At 48.5% G+C, this 22,055-nt stretch overlaps 1 protein-coding gene across 2 annotated transcripts in view; it reads right to left on the reverse strand.

Annotated features, from left to right (window-relative positions):
- The window catches only part of Cacng8 (calcium voltage-gated channel auxiliary subunit gamma 8), a 27,666-nt gene continuing 5,611 nt past the window's right edge, over positions 1-22,055 (reverse strand). For both annotated transcript variants that reach the window (XM_075942819.1, XM_075942816.1), the window contains 3 exons: positions 5,131-5,214; positions 4,159-4,299; positions 1-1,406 (listed from right to left, as the gene is read on the reverse strand). In XM_075942819.1, the coding sequence (XP_075798934.1) occupies positions 646-1,406; positions 4,159-4,299; positions 5,131-5,214 (986 nt within the window). In that variant the 3' untranslated portion in view covers positions 1-645. The remainder of the gene's footprint in view (positions 1,407-4,158; positions 4,300-5,130; positions 5,215-22,055) is intronic.

The raw sequence follows: 22,055 nt of genomic DNA on the forward strand, positions 1-22,055 counted from the left end.
TGGATGAATGGATGCGCCTGCGTTTATGTCCCCTCCTCCTTAGCACCGCCTTCTGTACCCATTACCTGGTACACAGTAGGTGCTTAATAAGCCCTTGTCAAAAGATGAATGAAAAAGTGAGCTAAATGTCAGCGCACCCCTCCCTTGGCCTTTGCCTTCTGCGGGCCTGTATCTTTATACAGAACATGTGTATATATAGTTGTAGATGTAACTCTATATTCATGTTTTATGAGCCCCTCTCCAGGAGTTGGGCTGGGCTGGGCTGGGAGTCCCTCCATTCCCTCCCCCCGCCCCGCCCCCACATGCACACAGCAAAACATTTAAAAAGAAAACATCTCAAAACTGCAAAAAACACCACGGCCCTCCCTCCTCCCTTAAAATTCCCCCCACACAAAAATAAAACACAGCGCTCCCACGCCTGAGCCCCTTTTCCTGTCCCGTCCCCCTCCCCAAGGGTCCCTGCTTCAGAGCGTGACGGGGGTAGAGGGTGTGGAGGGGCGCGGGGAGGGGCTGGAAGGCCCAGCGGTGTCCAGCGCGCTCGCGGGGATAAAGCTGGGGGGCACCCCGATCCGGCGGCCTCGTTGCACGCGCGCCCGCGCACGCGCCCCGGACGCGCCCCCCGGCTCCCCGCGAAGGCGAGCACCACTACACGGGCGTGGTTTTCCTGTTGAGCGTGTTGGTGTTGGACGCGGCAGCCTCTTTGGACAGGGTCCCGGGCGCGGGTGCTGCAGGAGCGGGCGGCGCGGGCGCGGGCGCAGCGGGCGGTCCGGTGACCGTGACCGTGACGCCGGACGCCGCCTCCTTGGGGAAGGCGTTGTGCAGCGTGAGGAAGCCCGCTGTGCTCCCGCGGTCCCGCTCGGCGCCCGCCCCGCCTCCCCCCGTGCCTCCGGCCGCCCCGCTGTAAGCGCCCACGCCGCCGCCGCCGCTGCCGGCCCCGGCGCCCGCCAGCCCCGCAGCCACGCTGCCCTTAGACGGGTCGCGACTGAGCGTGTACATGGAGATGTCCGTGGAGGCGAAGCCCGGACCCCCGGGGCCGCCGGGAGACGCGTCCCGCGACGGCGATGCCTCGCTGGAGCCTCGGGAGCTGGAGCGGGAGCGGCGGCGGTAGCGGAAGCGGTAACTGGGCAGACGGAGGATGGCCGAGGGGCCGCTCCCGCCACTGCCGCCCGCGCCGCCGCCGGCCTTGAGCAGGTCCGAGCGAGATTGGCAGTGCGCCTCGCGGCTGCGCTCGATGTAGATGTTGACGGCCAGCACGCCGATCACCTCGGCCAGGATGAAGGACAGCCCGCCGAAGTAGAAGGACCAGCCGTACGAGTAGTGGTTTTTCTTCTCCTCGTCCCTCTTGGGGCCCGGCTCGCCCGCGTTGGCTGATATGTACACGATCACCCCGATGATGTTGCTCAGGCCTGGATGGAGACGGTCATGTGGGAGCCTAGAGGACCCGCAGCCCTCTGGCCGACTTAATCCCCTGTGGTCTAAACCGGAGCCTCCACTAGGCTAGGCTCCACCCCAGGAATATAAACCCTGAGACCCACTGAGCTAAAAACTACTCCAGGAGTCTAGGCCCGGCTGCAACTGGTTAAACTCCACTCATGGTTAAACACTTAAGTCCTGCCCACCTGGTCTAAGCTACACTTCACTGGCCTAAACCCACTCAGGAGTCTAAACCCACCCCACTGGTCTGAGCTTTACACCCAAGAGTCTAAGATTCACCTCTATCGGACTGAATTCCACCCAGCAGTCTTAAGCCCTGAGCCCACTAAGCTAAATTCCACCCGTGTTCCCACTGGACTAAACTCTACTCCAGCAGTCTTAGCCCTGCTCGCTAAACTACACCCAAGAACTTAACTCCCACCATTGCTGGGCTAAATTCCACCCTAAGAGCCTAAGCCCCACTGCCATCAGTATGAATTTCACCCCCAAGTAGTTTAAGTATCACTCAAAAGGGCTAACACCTCCTCAAGAATCTAAACCCACCAGAGGAATGCAAATTCTGTTCCCATTGGCCTAAGACATCTTCCGGAATCTAAGTCCCATCCTCATTGGTCTAAACCCCCACTTCAGAAATCTATAAGCCTCTCCCCCACTGGCCTAAAATACTTCCCTTGGAGATCTAGCCTCTGCCCTCTGAGTTAGCTCAATCCCCCGCACCCACCAATCTTGGTCCCATTCCTACCTGGCCCTGGCCCCTTCTCCGGTCATCAGTTCCATATGCCTTACCTATATGGGTCTAAATTGCACCCCTATGTGGTCAAGGCCTTGCCCCCAGGAGGACTCAGACCTTACCTTGGAGAGTCCTAACAATGGCTGAGAATGGCCCATCCCTGTCCTAAGGATCTTGATTCCTCCCACAGTTTAGGTTAATCACCCCCAGGTAGTTCAGGTTCGGCCCCTTCTTATCTAGCCTCCATGGATTTAAATACACACACGCACACACACACACACACACACACACACACACATCTAGGCCCAACACTGAATGCTCTCAAATCTACCCTTGGTGAGGTAGTCCCAGACGCAGTTTGCAGCTCGTGTCCAAAGTATAAACCCGGATTTTTCCCCAGTTCCCGCCTTCTGTTCCTTTTTTGTTGCTAATGGCATAATTCCACTTTAAATGTCTAAGATCTGTCCACTGATGGCCTCACCCTCCCTGCACTCTAGAGCACCGGCCTTACCAGCCTTCACTGCACCCTAATTATAATAAATCTTCCTAAACCCCAGGCCCTGTAGGTGTAGGTCAGTATTTCCACCTTGCCACACACCTCTCTCACACCTAACCAGACCCTCCCTGCGCAGGTCTAGACCACTGCTCTCCACAACACATACCAGGCTAGTTAAATGTCTTAAACTCCCTTCTAGGTGCAAGCCCCACCTTCATTAATCTAATCTCCGTGTGTGTATGTGTGTCTGTCTGTCTGGGGGTTATCTATACCCTGTTACCCATTGGTCTAAACCATCCTGGGGAATCAATCTAAAGCAAGCCCCATGTTCATTAATCTAATCTTCACGCTGTGTGTGTGTGTGTGTGTATCTGTCTGTCTGTCTGTCTGTCTGGGGGCGGGTATCTATACCCTGTTACCCATTGGTCTAAACCATCCTGGGGAATCTAAAGCAAGCCCCATGTTCATTACCCTAAACTCCATTCCTGTGCAGAAGGGGCCTTTTCTTCATTCTACTCTACTTTCCAGTCCTAATCGTACTAACGAGCAGGTTTGAGCTCCTTGTGGCTCATTATCCTGGCGTCTGCTACCCTAGGCCAGTTTTATTTGGGGTTGGGAGTCTTTATTTTGAGATTTCTCACAAAGCCTAGGCAGTCCTCAAACTCTTCATGATCCCCCTGGACTGCAGACAGGCATCACATGGGGGGGGTAAACGTGGCTGGGATGGGACCCGGGCCTTTGTACACCCTATTGCCCAGTCACATGTACAATCCAAGGCCCTAGCTCTTGTGGTAACCAACTTCACATCCTGGCCTCCGTCTAGCTTCCTGCATAACCTATCTCCTTTTGAATTTTCCAGTAAATAGCCTTTTTACTCAAACAGGCAAAGCCTGGTCTTCGCGCCTTCAGTTTCATTTTCCTGGGCCTAGAGCAGTGGTTCTCGATCTTCCTAATGCTGTGACCCACCCCCAAAAAATTATTTTTGTTGCTACCTCATAACTGTAACTTTGCTACTGTTATGAATCGTAATGTAATTATCTATATGCAGTATATCTGATATACGACCTCCTGGGAAAGCACTAACCTCTCAAAGGGGTCGCGACCCACTGAGAACCACTGGCCTAGAGGGTTTTTCTTAGAACCAGCCCCTTTAAGGATTCACTCAGGTCAATTTCTTCCTCTTCAGCCCCAGTTCCACCTCCCTATCGTTAGACTCCTGGTGTCTCAGGTCCCCTCCTCCATCCCAGACGCCTCCTTCAGTTCTCTAGGACTGCTAGGGAAACTCCGCCCCTTGCCTCCCACTTTACTCACAGACACCAGTCTGTGCAGGCACAAACTAAACCTAAACCTACCTTACCCAGCATGGGAGGAGCCTAGGAAAACTCCAGTCCCCAGGGGGCGCTTAGGGCAGGCTGGATTTGCAGTCGCAGGCGCCCATGCACACGCAGACACCCACGCGTCCGTGGGTGGCCCGCCTCCCCTTCTCTCTGCCTCTCACCTGCTGCCACGAACAGGATCCCCGCGCCCAGGATGATGTTCCTTTTGGATTTGTAGACGCGGGAGGCAGCTACGCACACGCCCCCGAGCAGCAGCAGGATGGCGCTCAAGATCGGGAAGATGCTGGAGGCCCGGACCACTCCTGAGGGAAGGAAAGAAAAGAGAAGGAACGAGAGGAGAGCGCGTGGGCTGTCAGGCGGGCCACTGAGCCCCAGGCCCACCGCACCTCCTGCCTGCTTCCCTCTTTGCTTAGCTAAATTTAGTTCTCTAATTCTGCCTCTCTGGTTCTTTTCTTTTTCATCTCATTTTCCCTCCTGATTTTAAAGTTTCTTTGTTTTTCCACCCCACCTCCCCTCCTTTTTCTCTGCACCTTTATCACGTTTCTCTCTCCCACTGCTTTTCTTTCCCCTTGTCTTCATCCCTCTCTTGTTTGTATCTCCATATTTCATCCCTCGCTCCCTTTCTGAGTGTACATCCTATGCTTCTGTATCTCTTTTTTTTTTCTTTCTACCTTTCCACTGGTTCTTTCCCTCTCGTTCCTAAAACCCTGGACAGTCAGATTCTGTTATTTCTGAGCCTGGTTAAAGCAGCCAATCATAATAAAGACTTTGCCACGCTCTCAGGATAACAGCCCAATCGCAGTACATGCTCCCTCAGGGGAGTAGTCAGTCCAGGCGGCAGATTGCAGGCCCAGCTCAGCAGCCAATCTACAACCTTTTACTATACAAAGTTGCCCAGCCATAGACATCCAACCGACCAATCATCACCCAGGATTCCCCGCTGGGCCTGCCCCTCTGGCCCTGGAGCTGAGCTGCTGGACCTGGATTGCCTGGGAAGGGAAACTAATCTAGGAGTGAGGTTCAAGCTCCTCCCAATGCCCCGTCCCCAGCCCGCCCGTCTCCTTCCAAGAACTCACATTGTCCTTCCTCATCCCACCCGGATCCTCGACCCCACCTCCACCCCGCCCACGTACGGAGCAGGTACTCCGCGCTGTCATGGTCGTAATCCGTGTCCTCCGGAAAGTGGTTGATCTTCACGCAGACACCTCTTTTCAACCCTGGAGAGGGGATGGGGATGGTGGGGTTGTCAGACTTAGGGACCGTCAACCCCTGTGTACTGAGAAGACCCTCCCCTACTCAGACGCACACCCCCAGCCCCCAATTTCTATTCCCGCTCTCTCTGGGTTGACTAAGAGGTTGGAATCCTAGTCCACAACTGGTGTCGGGGCAAACTTTGCACCCCTCACACCTGTTTCCCACCTGTATTAAGAATGTTTTTTAAAGGGAGAGAAGGGGGCGGGGCAGGTGTGGTGGCATAAGCCTGGAATCCCAGCACACGCCAGAAGTAGAAGCAGGTGGACAGGAGCTTCGTGGTCATGCCTGGCTACGAAGAGAGTTCGGAGGTCAGCCTGGGATGCTTGAGCTCCTGCCAGAGAGGGAGGGAGGAGAAAGAAGAGAAGACAGGAGGAAAGGGAAGGGAGAAAGACAATACCTCAGAGGCTGACATCCTTCCAAGTATCCACTACTAGAGACCTTTGCTCTCAATTTATGTGGCTTCCCTTTTTCCCTCCAAGAAGTCAGTGTTGTCGCCATGTCAAGGCACCCTTGTACCCTAAGCTTGTTGAAAAGGCTGAAAATGCATGGAAAAACCAGGACTCCGAAAACACTACATGCAGTTCCTGAGAACCAAGAGATCATCCTGCAGCTTCATCCCATCCTCTCTCTGACCCTCACCCTCCGAACCAATAAAACCTATCTATTTCAATCTGTGGGAGCAGGTTGTTTTATTGCCTGTGATACATAGCCTGTGAACACAAATTGTATTGCATAAAATACATTCATTCTTAAACCCAAGCTCCCTCCAACTTGCTGGTCTTTGCAGATGTAATAATTACTCGGCAGATACAGTTTAGGAGTTCACACATGCACGCACAAGGTGGACCCTCCAGGGCTAACAGTTCCCTAGGTCTTCCCTTGTAGTGCATGCATCAGGTAGACTTTTTGATATTCTTTATCTTCTGCAAGCTGGGAGTTCCTAAAGGTGGGGAGGGGCAACTAAAATTGGCCTTCTTGTATTCCTACCATTGCAAGGCATAGAGCCTGGCTCCCAGGAAGCCTCAAAGAAGGGATGGATGGATGGATGGATGGATGGATGGATGGATGGATGGAATAATGAATGACTATAAAGACAGCAGAAAAAGGTTGGAACAAGTGAGGCAAACGAACGCAGGGGAAGAAATGGAGGGATTGAGTCTGAGGCAGTGAGTAATGCTGTGAAGAGCCAATGGTTAGGTGCTTCCTGTGCTGGACAAGTCACTTGATGTGCACCAAAAGAGAGCTTTAGGGGCTGGAGAGGTGGCTCGGTGGGTAAAAGCATTTACTGGGCAAGCATGAGTACTTGCGTTCAAATCTCCAGCACCGCTTTAAAAAAAACAGATATGGTTGCATGTTTCTATTGCTTCGGTGCTGGGGCAAGGGGTCAGATACAGGAAGATTGCTGGGATTTGCTGCCTGCTGATCTAGCTTCACGTTCAGTGAGAGATCTCGTATGAAGGAAGTAAGGCAGAAAGCAGATACAGAAGGATCTGATGTCCTCTTCTGGCTTCTGCATGCACATGTGTGCACACACACAAGCACACACACACACACACACACACACACACACACACACAGAACATGCATACACCACACACACAAGCATAGGAGCTTGCAAGGTGGGAAACCTGAGTTTGATCCCTGAGAACCACATCACAAATACAGAGGACATGTCTGTGCCCCCCATTAATTAATTTAATTAATTATAATTGAAAATAAAGATATAAGGTTGGTATTATGTTCAGACCAAATGTTTGATGCTAAGAATCCCACTTTGGGTGCTGGAGAGATATTACAGTGGTTAAGAGCACTTGCTGCTCTTCCAGAGATCCTAAGTTCAATTCCCAGCATTCACATGGTGGCTCACAATGAGATCTGGTGCCCTTTTCTGGCCTGCAGAGACAACATACATGTAGGCAGAACACTGTATACATACATACATACATACATACATACATACATACATACATACATACATTGGGGGGGGTTCGAGACAGGGTTTCTCTGTGGTTTTGGAGCCTGTCCTGGAATTAGCTCTGTAGACCAGGCTGGCCTCGAACTCACAGAGATCCGCCTGCTTCTGCCTCCCAAGTGCTGGGATTAAAGGCGTGCGCCACCAACCCCCGGCTACATTTTTTTTTTAAGAGAGAGAGAGAGACAGAGAGAGCACTTGCTTCTCTTGCAGAGGACCAAGGTTGAGTTCCCAAAATTCTCATTCAGGTGTGTATTTAGGCACACCTGGCCCACCCCTTGGAGACTTGACAGAGTACTTCTCCCCTGTGTGCATGCTCAGTATGCAGGCAGTAGCCCCTTCCTTTAAATGGAGGAATTCCGCCTGTTTTCTCTCTCTTCCCTTTTCTCCAGGCCATATCAGTCTCTTTCTCTCTTTGTCTCTCTGTCTCTCTCTCTGTCTCTCTCCCTGTCTCTCTCTCTGTCTCTCTCTGTCTCTCTCTCTCTGTCTCTCTGTCTCTGTCTCTCTCTCTCTCTCTCTCTCTCTCTCTCTCTCTCTCTCTCTCTCTCTCTCTCTCCCTCTCTCTCTCTCTCTGAATGCTAACACACATTCCATCTGAAATCTTCCCTAACTTCAGTCCTGGGGGATCCAATGCCCTTTTCTGATTTCTGTGACACCAGGCATGCACACAGTGCACATATATACAGCAAGGCAGAGCATGCATATACAGAATAATCAATCTTTTCTAAATCCTACTGTTTCCTGTTAGACTAGACCACCTTTATTCTGTCACCTTGTTAACATCTGTACTTATTCTTTCTATGCCTTCACATATCAAGATTCAAAGAATCAGACCTAATTCATTGTGCTGATGTGAAAATAGGATCCAGATAAACATAACTGAATGTTCTGTTGATCTGTTGTAACCTGTGCTGGTCAGTTTCGTGTCAATTTGGCACAAACTAAAGTCATTTGGGAAGAGGAAAATTTAATTGAGAAAATATTACCACCAGATTTGCCTGTGGGAAAGCCTGTGGTGCATTTTCTTGACTAATGATTGGTGTGAGAAAGCCTAGATTACCATCATTGGTGCCACTTCTAGGCTGGTTGTCCTGGGTGCTATAAGAAAACAGGCTGACCGGGCAGTGATGGCTCACACCTTTAATCCCAGCACTTAGGAGGCAGAGAGACGTGGATCTCTGTGAGTTCAAGGCCAGCCTGCTCTACAGAGTGAGTTCCAGGGCAGCCAAAGCTAAACAGAGAAACCTTGTCTTGAAAACCAATAACCCAAAAAAGAAGAAAGGGGGGAGGGAAGGAGGGAGGGAGGGAGGGAGGGAGGGAGGGAGGGAGGAAGGAAGGAAGGAAGGAAGGAAGGAAGGAAGGAAGGAAGGAAGGAAGGAAGGAGGAAGGAAGGAAAAGAAAATAGAAAACAGGCTGAGCAAGATCTGAGGAGCAAGCCAATAAGTACCACTCTTGCATGATCTCTGTTTCAGTTCCTGCCTCCAGGTTCCTGCCTTGAGTTCCTGCCCTGACTTCCCTTCATGATGGCCTGTAAACTGTAAGATGAAATTAACTTTTTCCTCTCCATGTTGCTTTTGGTCATGATGTTTTATCACAGCAATAGGAACCATAGATAGCACCCATTGTTCAGATGAGGAACATAAAGCAGAGAAATGCTCAGCAATTCAGCACTGATGGATGAAGGAAACAGAACTCACACCAAAGTGTTCACACATGCACCATTGGAGTGCCAGCATCGGCCTGTCCATCAATGCGATTCCAGAATCTCAAACACTGTCTCACCCATAGTAAATGCTTAATAAATACTTGTGATAAGGGCTGGGTATGTAGTCCCAAATGGTAGAGTGCTTGCCTGATACACACAACGCCAGAGGTTCTACCCCTAGAACAGCATAAAATGGAGGCTGTGATGCATGCCTGTATTCCTAGCACCAGAACAGAGAAAGGCAGGAAACTCAGAAGTTCAACGTTGTCCTTAGTCCCATAGCAAGTCAGAGACTGGCCTGTGCTACAACACAGAAAAAGAGAAGAAAAGGGGGAAAAAAGCTTGTAATGAAAGAATGAGTGAATGGGCCAAGATGCAAAGAAAATGGTGTTGGGGAGCCAGCAAGTAGGCTTGATGGATAAGGAGCTTTGTTGCCATCTTGATGATCTGAGTTCCATCCCCAACATTCACATGGTGGAAGGGGAGAATCAACTCTCCAAAGTTATCCTCTAAACTCCAGATGTTCATTATGGTGCACATCCTCAAAAGTGAGCACACATGCACGTGTGAGCACACACACACACACACACACACACACACACGAGAGAGAGAGAGAGAGAGAGAGAGAGAGAGAGAGAGAGAGAGAGAGACTAAATAAATAAATATATGTAATTCAAAAATTTAAAAGATGTCAGAGACCAGAAAGACAGCTCAGCAGTTAGAGCATGTCCTATTTTTGCAGAGAACCTGAGTTCTGTCACCCAGCACCCACATCTAGTAGCTCACAACCACCTATAACTCCAGTTCCAGGGGAATCTGATGCCCTCTTCTGCACTGCCCTCACATGCATATACACAGACACACAAAAGTTTAAAAATATATATTCAAAGCTGTGTGTGGTGGTGGTAGTACACCTTTAATTCCAGCACTTAGGAGGCAGAGGCAGTCAGATATCTGTGAGTTCAAGGCCAGCCTGGTCTACAGAGAGAGTTCCAGGACAGCCAGGATGGTTATGCAGAGAAATTCTGTCTCAATAAATAAAAACAAGCAAACAAATAAAAGCCCCATATTCTTAGGGAAACACAGTGACAACTATAATGAGATACTTTCTTCTTTTTTTGGTTTGGCTTGGCTTGGCTTGATGAAGAAGGGTCTCACTGTGTAGCATGGCTGGCCTCAAACTCACCATCTTCTCTCCTCAGCCTCCCGAATGCTGAGATGGTAAGTGTGCAGTACCATGCTCAGCCCAAGACGCCATCTTGTATCCACTGGGACTACAGAGGGCAGAAAGTCAGATAATAAGTGTTGACAAAATGTGGAGAAACGGGAAAATCGTGTGCACCACTGGCAGGAACAAAGGGCAATACAGCCACTGGGGGACATAGTATGGTGTGGAGGGTCCTCAAAAAGGTAAGGACAGGTGACCTGGAGAGAACCCTCAGTGGTTAAGAGCACAGTGACCTGAGTTCAGTTCCCAGCTCCAACATGGCAGTTCACGACCGCCTCTAACTCTAGTTCCAGTGGATCTGATGCCCTCTTCTGAATGCTGAGAGCACAAGGCAGGCGTGTGGTACACAATCATTCATGCCAACAAAACACCCATGGACATAAAATGAAATAAATAGACCTATTTTTTAAGTTAAAAATCATAACGTTACATGACCCAGCAACTCTACTTCTGGACTTCAACCTGAAGAAATTGCAAACAGCAATGTGAAGAATTAACGTGCTCATGTTCTTAGCAACATTGAAGGTAGCCAAAAAGTGGGAACAAAAAACATGGTGGCTTGTAATCCCAGCACCTATGCGGTGGATGCAGGAGGATCAGGAGTTCAAGGCCAGTCTCAGCTACATTGTACCTTGTTAAAAAGTGAGAAGAATCCAAGTTCTCTTCTAAGATGAATGCACAAGACAAAGCAATGTAATGTATACAATGGAGTACTATTGAACCTTTTAAAAGGAATTATACTGATGATGTAGCTTAGTGCCTAGAGTGTTGGCCCAACACACCAGAGGACCTGGGTTTGATTCCCCAGAACCTCCTAAAACAGGATGATGACACATAAGTCTCTCATAAGCAGGAGCATCATGAGTTCAAGTTCATCTCAGTCAGCTCCTGACTTACCTGGGCTACCCAAGACTGTCTTCAAAACCACTACAAGCCAGGCACAGTGGCAAATGTCTTCCTAGTACTCAGAGGGCAGAGACAGGTGGATCTCTACAAATTTGAGGCCATCCTGATCTACATGTGAGTTCCAGGACAGCCAGGGCTATGTAGAGAGACCCTGTGTCAAAAAACAAAACAAAGGAAAAACCTCAATCACGCAACAACAACAAAAATCAAAACAATCACCACAACAGTAAATTTCGATCTAAAAGTGGAATTGTGACACGACTGAAACTGTCACTGAACTTTGAGGTCATGATGCTATGTGAAATAAGCCAGGCACATGGAAAAAACATGTATGATTTGGCTGTTAAGATGGCTCAGAGAGCCAGTCACCAAGCCTTAGGATCTGAGTTTAATCCCTGGGACCCATATGGTAGAAGGAGAAAAACGACTCCCAAAAGTTGTCCTCCTGCTTCTTCCTCGTGCATTGGTACAGGCATACTCACCCACTCACACATATACACACATACATGGACACTAAGAATAAATTTAAAGCCAGGCAGTGGTGGCGCACGCCTTTAATCCCAGCACTTGGGAGGCAGAGGATCTCTGAGTTCGAGGCCAGCCTAGTCTACAGAATGAGTTCCAGGACTATACAGAGAAACCTTGCCTCAATACGCCAAAAATAAGGGGAAAAAAGGAATAAATTTAAAATGTAATTAAAAAAAAACCTTACAAGTGGCACCTGGAGAAATCAAACTCACAAATACAGAAAGCAGAATAGTGGTGACCAAGGTGAGGAGAGAGGGAATGGAGAAAGGTTTGGTGGATAGTGTTTCAGTTTTTGCAAGTTCTCAGGTGTTGTGGAGATTGGTTATAGAGCACCATGAATGCACTCAGCATTGATGATCTGTATGCTTAACAGTGAGTATGGTGGTACTAGCGATGTAACTCAGCAGGTAGAATGCCAGCCTGGCGTACCGAACGACCCAGGTTCGATTCCCCAGGAATCAGGAAGCTGAGGTATTCGAGATCATCCACAGCCTCAACCTGCTCGTGACCCACCTGGCTGTGTGAGACCTTGTCACGAAATGAAATAAAACAAAACAAAGCAACACAGTAACGGAAAACGAGACCACTGCTCCCTCGGAATGGAGAGGATGGCTCGGAGGGTGAAAACACGTGCCGTGCAAACCTGACAGCCTCTTCTGATCACCAGAACCCATGCAAAAAGCCAGACAGAGTGGCACACATTTGTAATCCCACACCAGGATGAGATAGGAGATGGAAACAAGGAAACTGCCCCGAAGTTCACTGGCCAGCTAGCTGAAACTATTCACCATGGCAGAAACAAGAAAGACCCTGTACCCGCGAGGTTGGGAAGAATCAGTTCCTCAGAGTTGTTCTCTGCCCTCCACACATGCACCATGGCATGCCTCCAGTATGGAATAAAACAAGAACATGCACACATACACAAATACATAAGCAAACGTTTCTGTAACAGGGTCTCAACTCTGTAGCCCTGGCTTTCCTGGAACCTGCTGTGTAGATCAGGCTAAAGATTTTTCTGATCTGAATATTCATTCTCTCTCTCTCTCTCTCTCTCTCTCTCTCTCTCTCTCTCTCTCTCTCTCTCTGTGTGTGTGTGTGTGTGTGTGTGTGTGTGTGTGTGTGTGGTGTGTGAAGGTCAGCAGTCAATGTTGGGTGTCTTCCTCAATCACTCACCATCTTATTCTTTGAAGCAGAGCCTCTTCCTGCACCAGAAATTCAGCAACTGAGCTAGGCTGTCTGGCCAACAGACCTCTGGACCCTCCTATCTCTGCCTCCCTGATGCTGGGATTATAGTGCTATGGTCATGGGTGCCAGGGATCTGAACCCAGGTCCTAGTGCTTGTATAACAAACACTTAAACAATTGAGCCATCTCCCCAGCCATAGGTGTGCTGATGGAGAGAATTTACCATGTCTCAGGTTCCCACCTCAGAATGGTAGGAGTCACATAAGACTGGTCACTAAACTGCACTAAAGGCTGGGCACATATAGTTCAGTTGACAGAGTGAGAACAAAGCCCTAGGTTCCACGTGCAGCACTGTATAAACCAAGTGTGTTAAACACACCCACACTCAAGAAGTGCAGACAAACGATCAAGACTTCAACTCATCCTCTGCTACATACCAAGTTCAAGGCCAGCCTGGAATATTGTAATGTTACTAATTATCAACTGGGTGCCTAGAAGGCAAGCCTCTGGGCATAGCTGTGAGGGTTTGTCTAGATTAAGGTTAGCCTCCAAGTATTGTCTGGGATTGGAGAGATGGCTCAGAGGTTAAGAGCACTAGCTGCTCTTCCAGAGGTCCTTAGTTCAATTCCCAACAACCATCTATAACAGATCTGGTACCCTCTTGTGGTCTTCTGGCAGAACATTGTACAGATAATAAATAAATTATAAATAAGTAATAATAATAAAAACACTAAAATTGGTTTTGGGTTTTTTGTTTGGTTTTAGTTTTTCAAGACAGGGTTTCACTGTTTAGTTCTGGCTGTCCTAGAACTCGCTTTGTAGACCAGGCTGGCCTCAAACTCACAGAAATCCACCTGCCTCTCCCTCCCGAGTGCTGTTACTAAAGGCATGTACCACCACTGCCTGGCAAATAAATAAATCTTTTTTTAAAAAAAAAGTTTATTTGTGAGGAATTTCTGAATTAAACTGATATAGGAAGACTTATCTAATTGTGGATGGGACCACTCCCTGAGCAAGAGATTCTGAACTACATAAAGTGGAGAAGGTAGGACAGCGAGATGACTTGGCAGATAAAGGTGCCTTCTGTCAAGCCTGATGACCTGGTTTTGATACCAGGAATCCATGTGGTGAGTGGAGAAAACCGATTCTGACCACAACCTCTGACATCCCCACATGCTCCTTGCTGTAAACTCCCCTCCACCCAAACGTAAATAAATAGGCAGGCAGGCAGACATATGCAATTAAAGAGAAGAGAGAGAGCTGGGCACTGGGCATTGCCCTCTGCTCCTGACTTTGGCTGTCATGTGATTGGCTGCTTCGAGTTCTTGCTGCCCTGACTCCCTGCCCCCACAATGATGATGGACTGTAGCCCGTAAATGAGGCAAATGCACACCCCTTAAGTTGATCTTGTTGAGTATTTTATCACAGTAAATGGAAAGCAAAGTGAATAGACACTTGAGACTCTGCCTCAAAACGGGCGAGGGGGTGGGGAGGGAGTGAACAAGACGGCTTGGTGTAAAGACACTTACCACCAAGCCTGTTGATCTGAATTTGATACCCAGGTCTCCCATGGTAGGAGAGAACTGGCTCCTACAATTGTCCTGACACACTCGAAGACTAAAGAATCTAACACACTGTAACAGTACCCTCTCGGCTAGCCATGTGCCCGCCACTGCTGAGCATTTGACAGAGCGTTCGATAACTTGCTCAGTACTCAGTACAACCCTCTAAAGTACACAGTGTCAGGACCCCTAATTTACAAACCAGGAAACTGAGGCACAGAGTGCTGAGGAAGCTGCCTGCCCCACACAGATGCACACAGAAGGAGAGGGTTCAGCCACAGCCAGGTTTTGGAGGTCACAGAGCTCGGGCTCTGAGCCAGCTTCTCTGGACTCCCATCCCAGAGTCCCAGCAGTGCAGCTCTTAGGAAATAGAACACCCCTGAGTCTCAGTCTCCTCGCTGAGAAATGAAGACGAGGCTGTGGCTCTATAAGGTTCTGGTGAGGTTTCGGAGAAGTGAGACACAGATCCTGTGGCGGTTACCACACAGACCAACTTCTAGGCTCTGAGCCCAGGAGGCTAAGAACTTGTACTTTTTGTTTGTTTGGGTTTTTGTTGTTATTGTTGTTTTTGTTTTTCGAGACAGGGTTTCTCTACATAGCCCTGGTTGTCCTGGAACTAGCTCTGTAGACCAGACTAGCATAGAACTCATGGAGACCCACCTGCCTCTGCCTCCCGGGTGCTGGAACTAAAGGCATGCGCATCACCGCCCAGCGATTTATTTTATTTTTAATTGGGGATTGGCAGGTATGTGCACATGAGTACTGGTGCCCCTGAAAGCCAGAAGAGGACATCAGATCCCTTCTGCACTGTAGTTACGGTCAGTCATGAGCCACCTGACAAGGATTCTGGGACCTGAACTCTGGTCTTCTGAAAGAGTAGCAAGTGCTTTTAACCGCTGAGTCGTCTTTCCAACCCTGGGCTAGACAGGAGCTGTTTATGTACAGGGATGGCCCCGAAGCTCTACAACTCTTCCCCCAAGCCCAGGATCTGCCTAATAGACAAGGATGTGATGGTTAGGTGGCAGCAGATAGCCGTGGACAGGACATGTGAAAACCAGGTCCAGCACACGGCATCCTTCACATGCCTCACACTGTGGGTGCCCCAGCCTGAGTCACTTTCCCTTCTCGGGCCTCCAGCTTGCTGCTCTGACAAACAGGAGCCATAATAATACCTTCCCTGTGGCACAATTGCAAAGACTCAAGGAGATAATAAGGCAGGCAAACTGCTGAACGCAGGCATTTGCAGAGTCTGCCGCAATAAATGGGGCCGTGGGTCCAGACTGTTGAATCCTCAGGGAGGAGCTGCCGGCTTAGCTGAGAGTTCTCAGAAAGGGGCTGGAACACAACTGTCCAGTGTGGGTAGCACCACCCCGATACAGCAGCAGACACGGGCTATGAGGGGGACATCCACTAAACTTTCATAATAAGAGGAAGTGAGAGGAGCAAGGAGGGGGAGGAGTAAGTTTCACATTGATCATATGCGATATTTTGGTCACATTTGCTTAAATATTAAGTTCAACTGTTTTTGGATTTTACTGCTGGGAATAGAAACAAACTGAAATACCAAAGGGCCCTACTGATAGATTCTAGGCAAGCACTCTACCCCCAAGCCCCACTTGGAACCTCTAACTGAAAGAGTCTAGGCAGCCACTTTACCACTGAACTACACCACTAGGCCCCTGGCTAATAAAGCCTAGACAAGTGCTCTAACACTGGCCCACCTTACCCCACCCAATAGCCAATCCCTTGGTGGATTCTATGCAGGTATTTTACTACTGAACCTTGCCCTTGAGCCCTGCGGGGGGGGGGGGGGGATATCTAGGCAGGTGCTCTGCACTGAGGCACACCCTTAGACCCTCAATGGAGGATCCGAGGCAAGAAAGTCCTCTACCTCTGAGCCACCCCCCAGCCTTTATCTGTTCCTTCTTGTTCGTTTTAATGTATCTATTAGAAAAAAAGAAATTCTATATAGTATTTATATTATGTTTCTGTTGGGCAGTGCTGAGTGCTTAGGGAGGAAAGATTCTGGATACTTGAGATACTAATAAGAAGAAAACAGTAGTAAGTAGACCAGTACATGCAGCACCTGCTAGCCTACTAAGTGCTTTACTTTTATTAATGCAGACTTTCCCAATCTTTTGAATAAGATATTATATATGGGGGGCTGGAGAGATGGCTCAGAGGTTAAGAGCACTGGCTGTTCTTCCAGAGGTCCTGAGTTCAATTCCCAGCAACCACATGGTGGTGGCTCACAACCATCTATAATAGGGTCTGACTCTCTCTTCTGGTGTGTGGGTATACATGCAGAGCATTTATACATAAAATATAAATTAAAAAATTTTTAAAGGGCATTATCATGATCCTCCTTTTGCAATCATGGAAATGAAACTGGGAAAGTTAAAATATGCAGACTGTCCATGGCCACACTGCTCTCAGTGGCGGACAAAAAGTGTCTTGTTTTATGCTTTATGTCTCAAGGCAAAATTCTATACCATTTCAAATACCACAAAGGAAGATGAGACTGAGTCCCACAAGTGCCAGACCCACTGAAGGTCCACCTTCCGCACACCTGAATACCCAGTGGGCTGGAAGCTGGTAGTTTCGCTGCTTTGTTCCGGACCTAAATTTTAATCCAGTTGCTACAGTGTGTTAGCTGTGTGACTCTGGGCAAGACACTGTGCATCTCTGAGCCAACTCTTTCTCTTGCGGGGGTGGGGAGGGGGACGATAATAGTAGCTCTTTAGCGGGGTTATTTGAGCACCACATGAATGGCAGCTACAGGAACAGTCAAGTGAGCCTTCACAAGCTCGCTCCGCGACACACTAACCTCCTTTGGCTTACAGCACACCCATCAGGTTTAACCCAACATCTGACCCTTCCTCCTGTCTCCTGTGAAGCACTTCTCCAGCTCCCTCATTCATTAACCCTTTGTGAGAGTTGGTTTTATTTGCCAGCTGGACACAACCTAGAGCCATCGGAGAGTCACAACAAGGGACTGTTTAGTTCAGGGTGGCCTCTGGGAGCATCTGTGGAGGGACGGCTTGTTTGCTTTAATTGAGGTGGCAAGATGTGCCCACTGGGGATGGTCCCATTCCCTGGACTTGGGGGTCCTGGATGGTATGAGAGAAAATGGGGAGAACTAGTATGCAAGCAAGCACCAATGCATGCATTTCTCTCAGCTCTTGATACGGATGCAATGTGACAAGCTATCTGAAGTGACTGCCTGATTGCCCCCCAGCAATCCACTGTAACCTGGTCCGAGTGTGGGAGAGCAGACCCTGAGGGCATGGAAGCAGAACTGGCCCTGCCTCTTGCTCATCACTGCAAGGGGTGACTTAGCCAGGAGCAGTGTTGGAGAGTTCACCCTGAAGGTGAGGATGGGGGAGAGCTGGCAGACTGGCCAACCCTGCAACTACCCGAGCCAAGAACCAGGGTTATGAGTCGGTCCACCCCAACATCCACCCCTTCCATGATCTGTGGGAGCACATGGAGGGGGCAGTCCTGCAGACCCAAAGCTGCAGAATCTCCACAACACATGGCAACAACAGGATATCCTAGAGGAGTCCCAATGAGGGCCCAGCATAGATAGTGTAGCAAAAGCTAGAGACCTCCAACCCCACCAATGACTCTTTACAATGAACATTTGCAAGTAAAAATACATGGACTAAAGGGTTACTGTGTCACACACAGCTCCCATGATAAGATTTTTCCTTTTGTCCATTTTTTTCTTTTCTCTTTTCTTTTCTTTTTTTCCTCTTAAATTTTATTTTATTTGGGTGGAGGGAGTTGCAGGGGCAGTGGATACGAAGGAATGGGGAGATGAACGGGATCCAAATGCATGATGTGAAAGACACAAAGAATAAATAAAAAGAGCAGGGCTCTGGTGGCACACGCCTTTAATTCTGGCACTTGGGAGGCAGAGGCAGGTGGATCTCTGTGAGTTTAAGGCTAGCCTGTTCTACAGAGCTAGTTCCAGGACAGCTAGTTAAACAGAGAAATCCTGTCTCAAAAAAAAATAGATAAATAAATAGTTTTCTTAAAAAGATGGAAAAGACCCTTTTTCCTTTAAGTTATTTTTTGGCAGAATATTTATCATAACAACAGAAATGAAATTAGAACACATTTTGACTGTCTTTTTTTTTCCTTTTGAGACAAGGTCTTGCTAGGTAGCCCAGGCCCATCTGGAGCATGGATCCTGCCTTGGAGATCCTGCCTCCAGAATGCTGGGATTGTAGGAGTGGGCCACCATGCCTGGCTTCAAATGTTTTTGGTTTGATTTTTCTTATGCTTGTTTAAATGTCATTCTATTGTATGCTACTTCCTTTGAGAAAGAGCCTCTTCCTAGAGGCTAGGTTGACCAGCAAGCCCCAGAAAAGCATTTGCTGCCATGTCTGACTTTTGGTGTTTTTTCATGGGTGTCGGGTCCCTAGAAACTGGAGTTACAGACAGTTGTGAGCTGCTATGCAGGTGTTGGGAACTGAACCCAGGTCATCTGGAAGAGTAGTCAGGGCTCTTAACCACTGAGCCATTTCTTCAGCCCCCTCTTCCAGTTCTTTATGTAAGTTCTGGGAATTGAACTCAGGTCCTTGTATTTGCAAAGAAAGCACTTTATGAACTTAGTCATTTGTTGTGTTTCTTCCTTTTCTCTTCGGTGACTCTGGTCCACACACGCACTGATGCTCATCACATAGACTTCTCCAGCCAGGCTGCTGACTCCAGTCTCCCAGAGCACGTCTCTAACAGGTCAGAACAAGAGTGGGGGAAGGACAACGAGCAGACCAGACCTAACTGAGAATGGTTTCTTCACTTTGTAAAGTATCAAGAAGAGTGATTTCCTCTTATCTCAAATGGCATGAAACTCAGCCAGATCTTTTGACACAAACCTTTTATTACATCTACTTGGGAGGCTGAGGCAGAAGGATTGCAAGTTCAAGGCCAGCCTGGGAAAGTCAGTGAGACTGTATAAAAATAAAAAGAAAGCCGAGGGTACAGCTAAGGGATCGAATGCCTTCCTAGCATACATGCGGCCCTGGATTCAATCTATTAGGGGAAAAGCCTAGGTGTGGCTGTTCATACCTGTGATCTCAGTACTGAGGCTGCTTGCTGAGGCAGGAAAACTGCTGTGAACTGAAGGCTAGCCTGAGCTGCATCTCATAGCCTTGTTGCAAAAGCAAAAACTTTAAGCTAGGTATGAGGAGTCGTGCTATATAATCCAGCCACATAAGAGACAGAGACAAAGGGATCTTGTCTGGGTTGAGGAAATGGCTCACTGGGTAAAGGTGCTTGCTGTCAAATCTGATGGCCTGAGCTCCACCCTGGAACTCGTAGGGTAGGAAGAGAAGAGAAAATTAGCTGCTATGAATTATCTGCTGACTTCAACCAATGTGACCATGGCAGGCATGTGTGTGCACCCCTCCACAATAATAAATAAGTATAATACAACACAAATAAAATTTAAAGAGGCTGTACAGACTTCCTGTTTAAAAACAAAGTCCAACCTTGGCCACATAGCAAGTTAGAAGTCAGCCTAGGCTACGTGAGATCCTATCTCAAAAACCCAAACCAAAACACACAGAAAGAAGAGATAGAGGTGGAGGAAGGAGAAGGAGAAAAGAAGGAAGGGAGAGAAAGAGGGAAGAAGGGGGTGAAAGGAAGAGCAAAGCAGAGGGCGCAAAATTCAAATGCCGACGTCCACCAAGGGGACTCAGCAAGATGGCGGCCACACTCGGGGGTAGAATGGATGTTTTCACTAGAAGTGGCAGCACTCCAGAAATAATTACCCCCTCTGCATGCTGTTAGCCCCTCAGAGAATGCCGCCTCTCCCATCACTGGCATTATTTCTTAGCAAGCATTCTAAAGCAGACACGTTCACAACTGAGCCAGTGATATCCCTCCTTAATAGTGAGAGAAATAAGAGAAAATAAAGGAATTTAAACAAAATGCCCTGCTCTTCCTTCTCATGAACAGATCCCCCCATTGTCAAGTGGCTCTCACCAAAACTTCCTCATCACGTGGGATTTCTCACCTGAGGTGATTTTTTTTTTAATCCCTCAGGGGAAGGTAGATAATGTATGGAGACAATTTACAATTTTGGTTGTCACAACTGTTGGGGGTGGGCGGGACTAGACAGGGAATAGAGAAGCAGATCAACATCCTACGACGCTCAGCTCAGCCCCCGCCACACAGAATCCTCAGTCCCAAAATGTCACCGGGGCGGAGGTTCAGAAGCCCCGCCTCCAAGACACCCCTCACCCGTCTCTCCATCTCAGATCCCACAGTAGCTCCATCAGCAATGCCTTCCCACGGGGAACTTTGGAATATACTATGAATTCAAACCACGGCTCCCACATTCTCCCTTTCCACCCTCCCCTGAGCCATTTCTCAACATAGCAGCAAGAACCATCCTGCTAGAACTTAAGCCAACTCCCGTGGCTTCTCTACTCCAGAGACTCCAATGGCTCCCATCTCTGGGCAAAAGCTGGATCTTCTGTGGGATACATATGAGCCTGTGACGTCAAGAGCTTACTATCTCTCTGACCATGCATTGCTCCCTCCCTACTGTCTGCCAGTCACACTGGCTTCCCGCTGGCGGCCAACACAGATTCATGGTCACCTCAGAGGCTTTGCAGCCCCTATTTCCACAGCCCATACATCCATGCATCTCCAACCTCACTTTCTCAGGCCACCAACCAATGTCAACTGCTGTATGAAACAAACGCCTCCCATTCTTCTCAATTAACTCACATGCATAACCCTGATATGACCCCTCTCTCCATTTCTGCTTTCTTTCTAGTATTCCCATTAGTCTTTCTCCTTTCAGATCAGAAGATATTTAAAGTCAGAGATTTGTATGTGGTTTCTGTCCCTTATTGCTCTTGATTCAACAAGGAGAACCTGGGGATCATGGAGATGGCTGACGGACAGCCTACATTCAATTCCATGGACTTACATGGTGGAAGGAGAGAAATGACCGCCACAAGCTCTCCTCTGACCTCTACCTACACACCAAAACACACATTCAAACCATACTGACACGCATACAAAATTAAAAGGTACAGAATCTGCTACACAGTTTAAAGTCAATTTAAAAAGATGGATGGATGGACACACAGATAAATGAGTGATTGATTGAATGAATGAATGAAATATATTTCAAGGAGGGTTCCGGTGCAAACTCCCATATACGGCTCTGTACTTCAGCCCTGGTGAGGCCAAAGAGTGGACGTTAGTGACATGTCCCGTAGGGTGGGGGTACCAGAGAAGAGGAGGGACATGGGATGACAGTGAGCAGAGGTGACCATGACAACTGATTGACTCCATAACCAGATCTAAAGAAAGTGTCTGCTACTCAAATGGGGCCAATAGGAGTCAGTTCTGAACACCAGATCTTCTGTGATAGCTTGCCGGAAGCCAGAGGTCAGATCTTTAGGGAGCGGTCTCCCTGCTTTGAAACGCTGGTGACTGACTTTGGTTTCCAGTTTGAAACATTCCACGGACTCATCTTCAAAGCCCACCCATTCTTCACTTGAGGCGAGTGATTTGACAAGAACAGAGGAATCAGGGGCAATAGAAAAAATAAGACAGACAAAAAGTAAAAGTGTAAAAACTTCAGCTCTTGGTGGTAAAGGAGGAACTTCGGGGTTGCTGGTCCATCCTCAGTGCCACAGATGAGGGTGAGAAGGCTCAGAAAGGTGGAAGGACGGGGGTCACATGGTAAAG

This window comes from Microtus pennsylvanicus, chromosome 1, assembly GCF_037038515.1.
Source record: "Microtus pennsylvanicus isolate mMicPen1 chromosome 1, mMicPen1.hap1, whole genome shotgun sequence".
NCBI lineage: Eukaryota > Metazoa > Chordata > Mammalia > Rodentia > Cricetidae > Microtus > Microtus pennsylvanicus.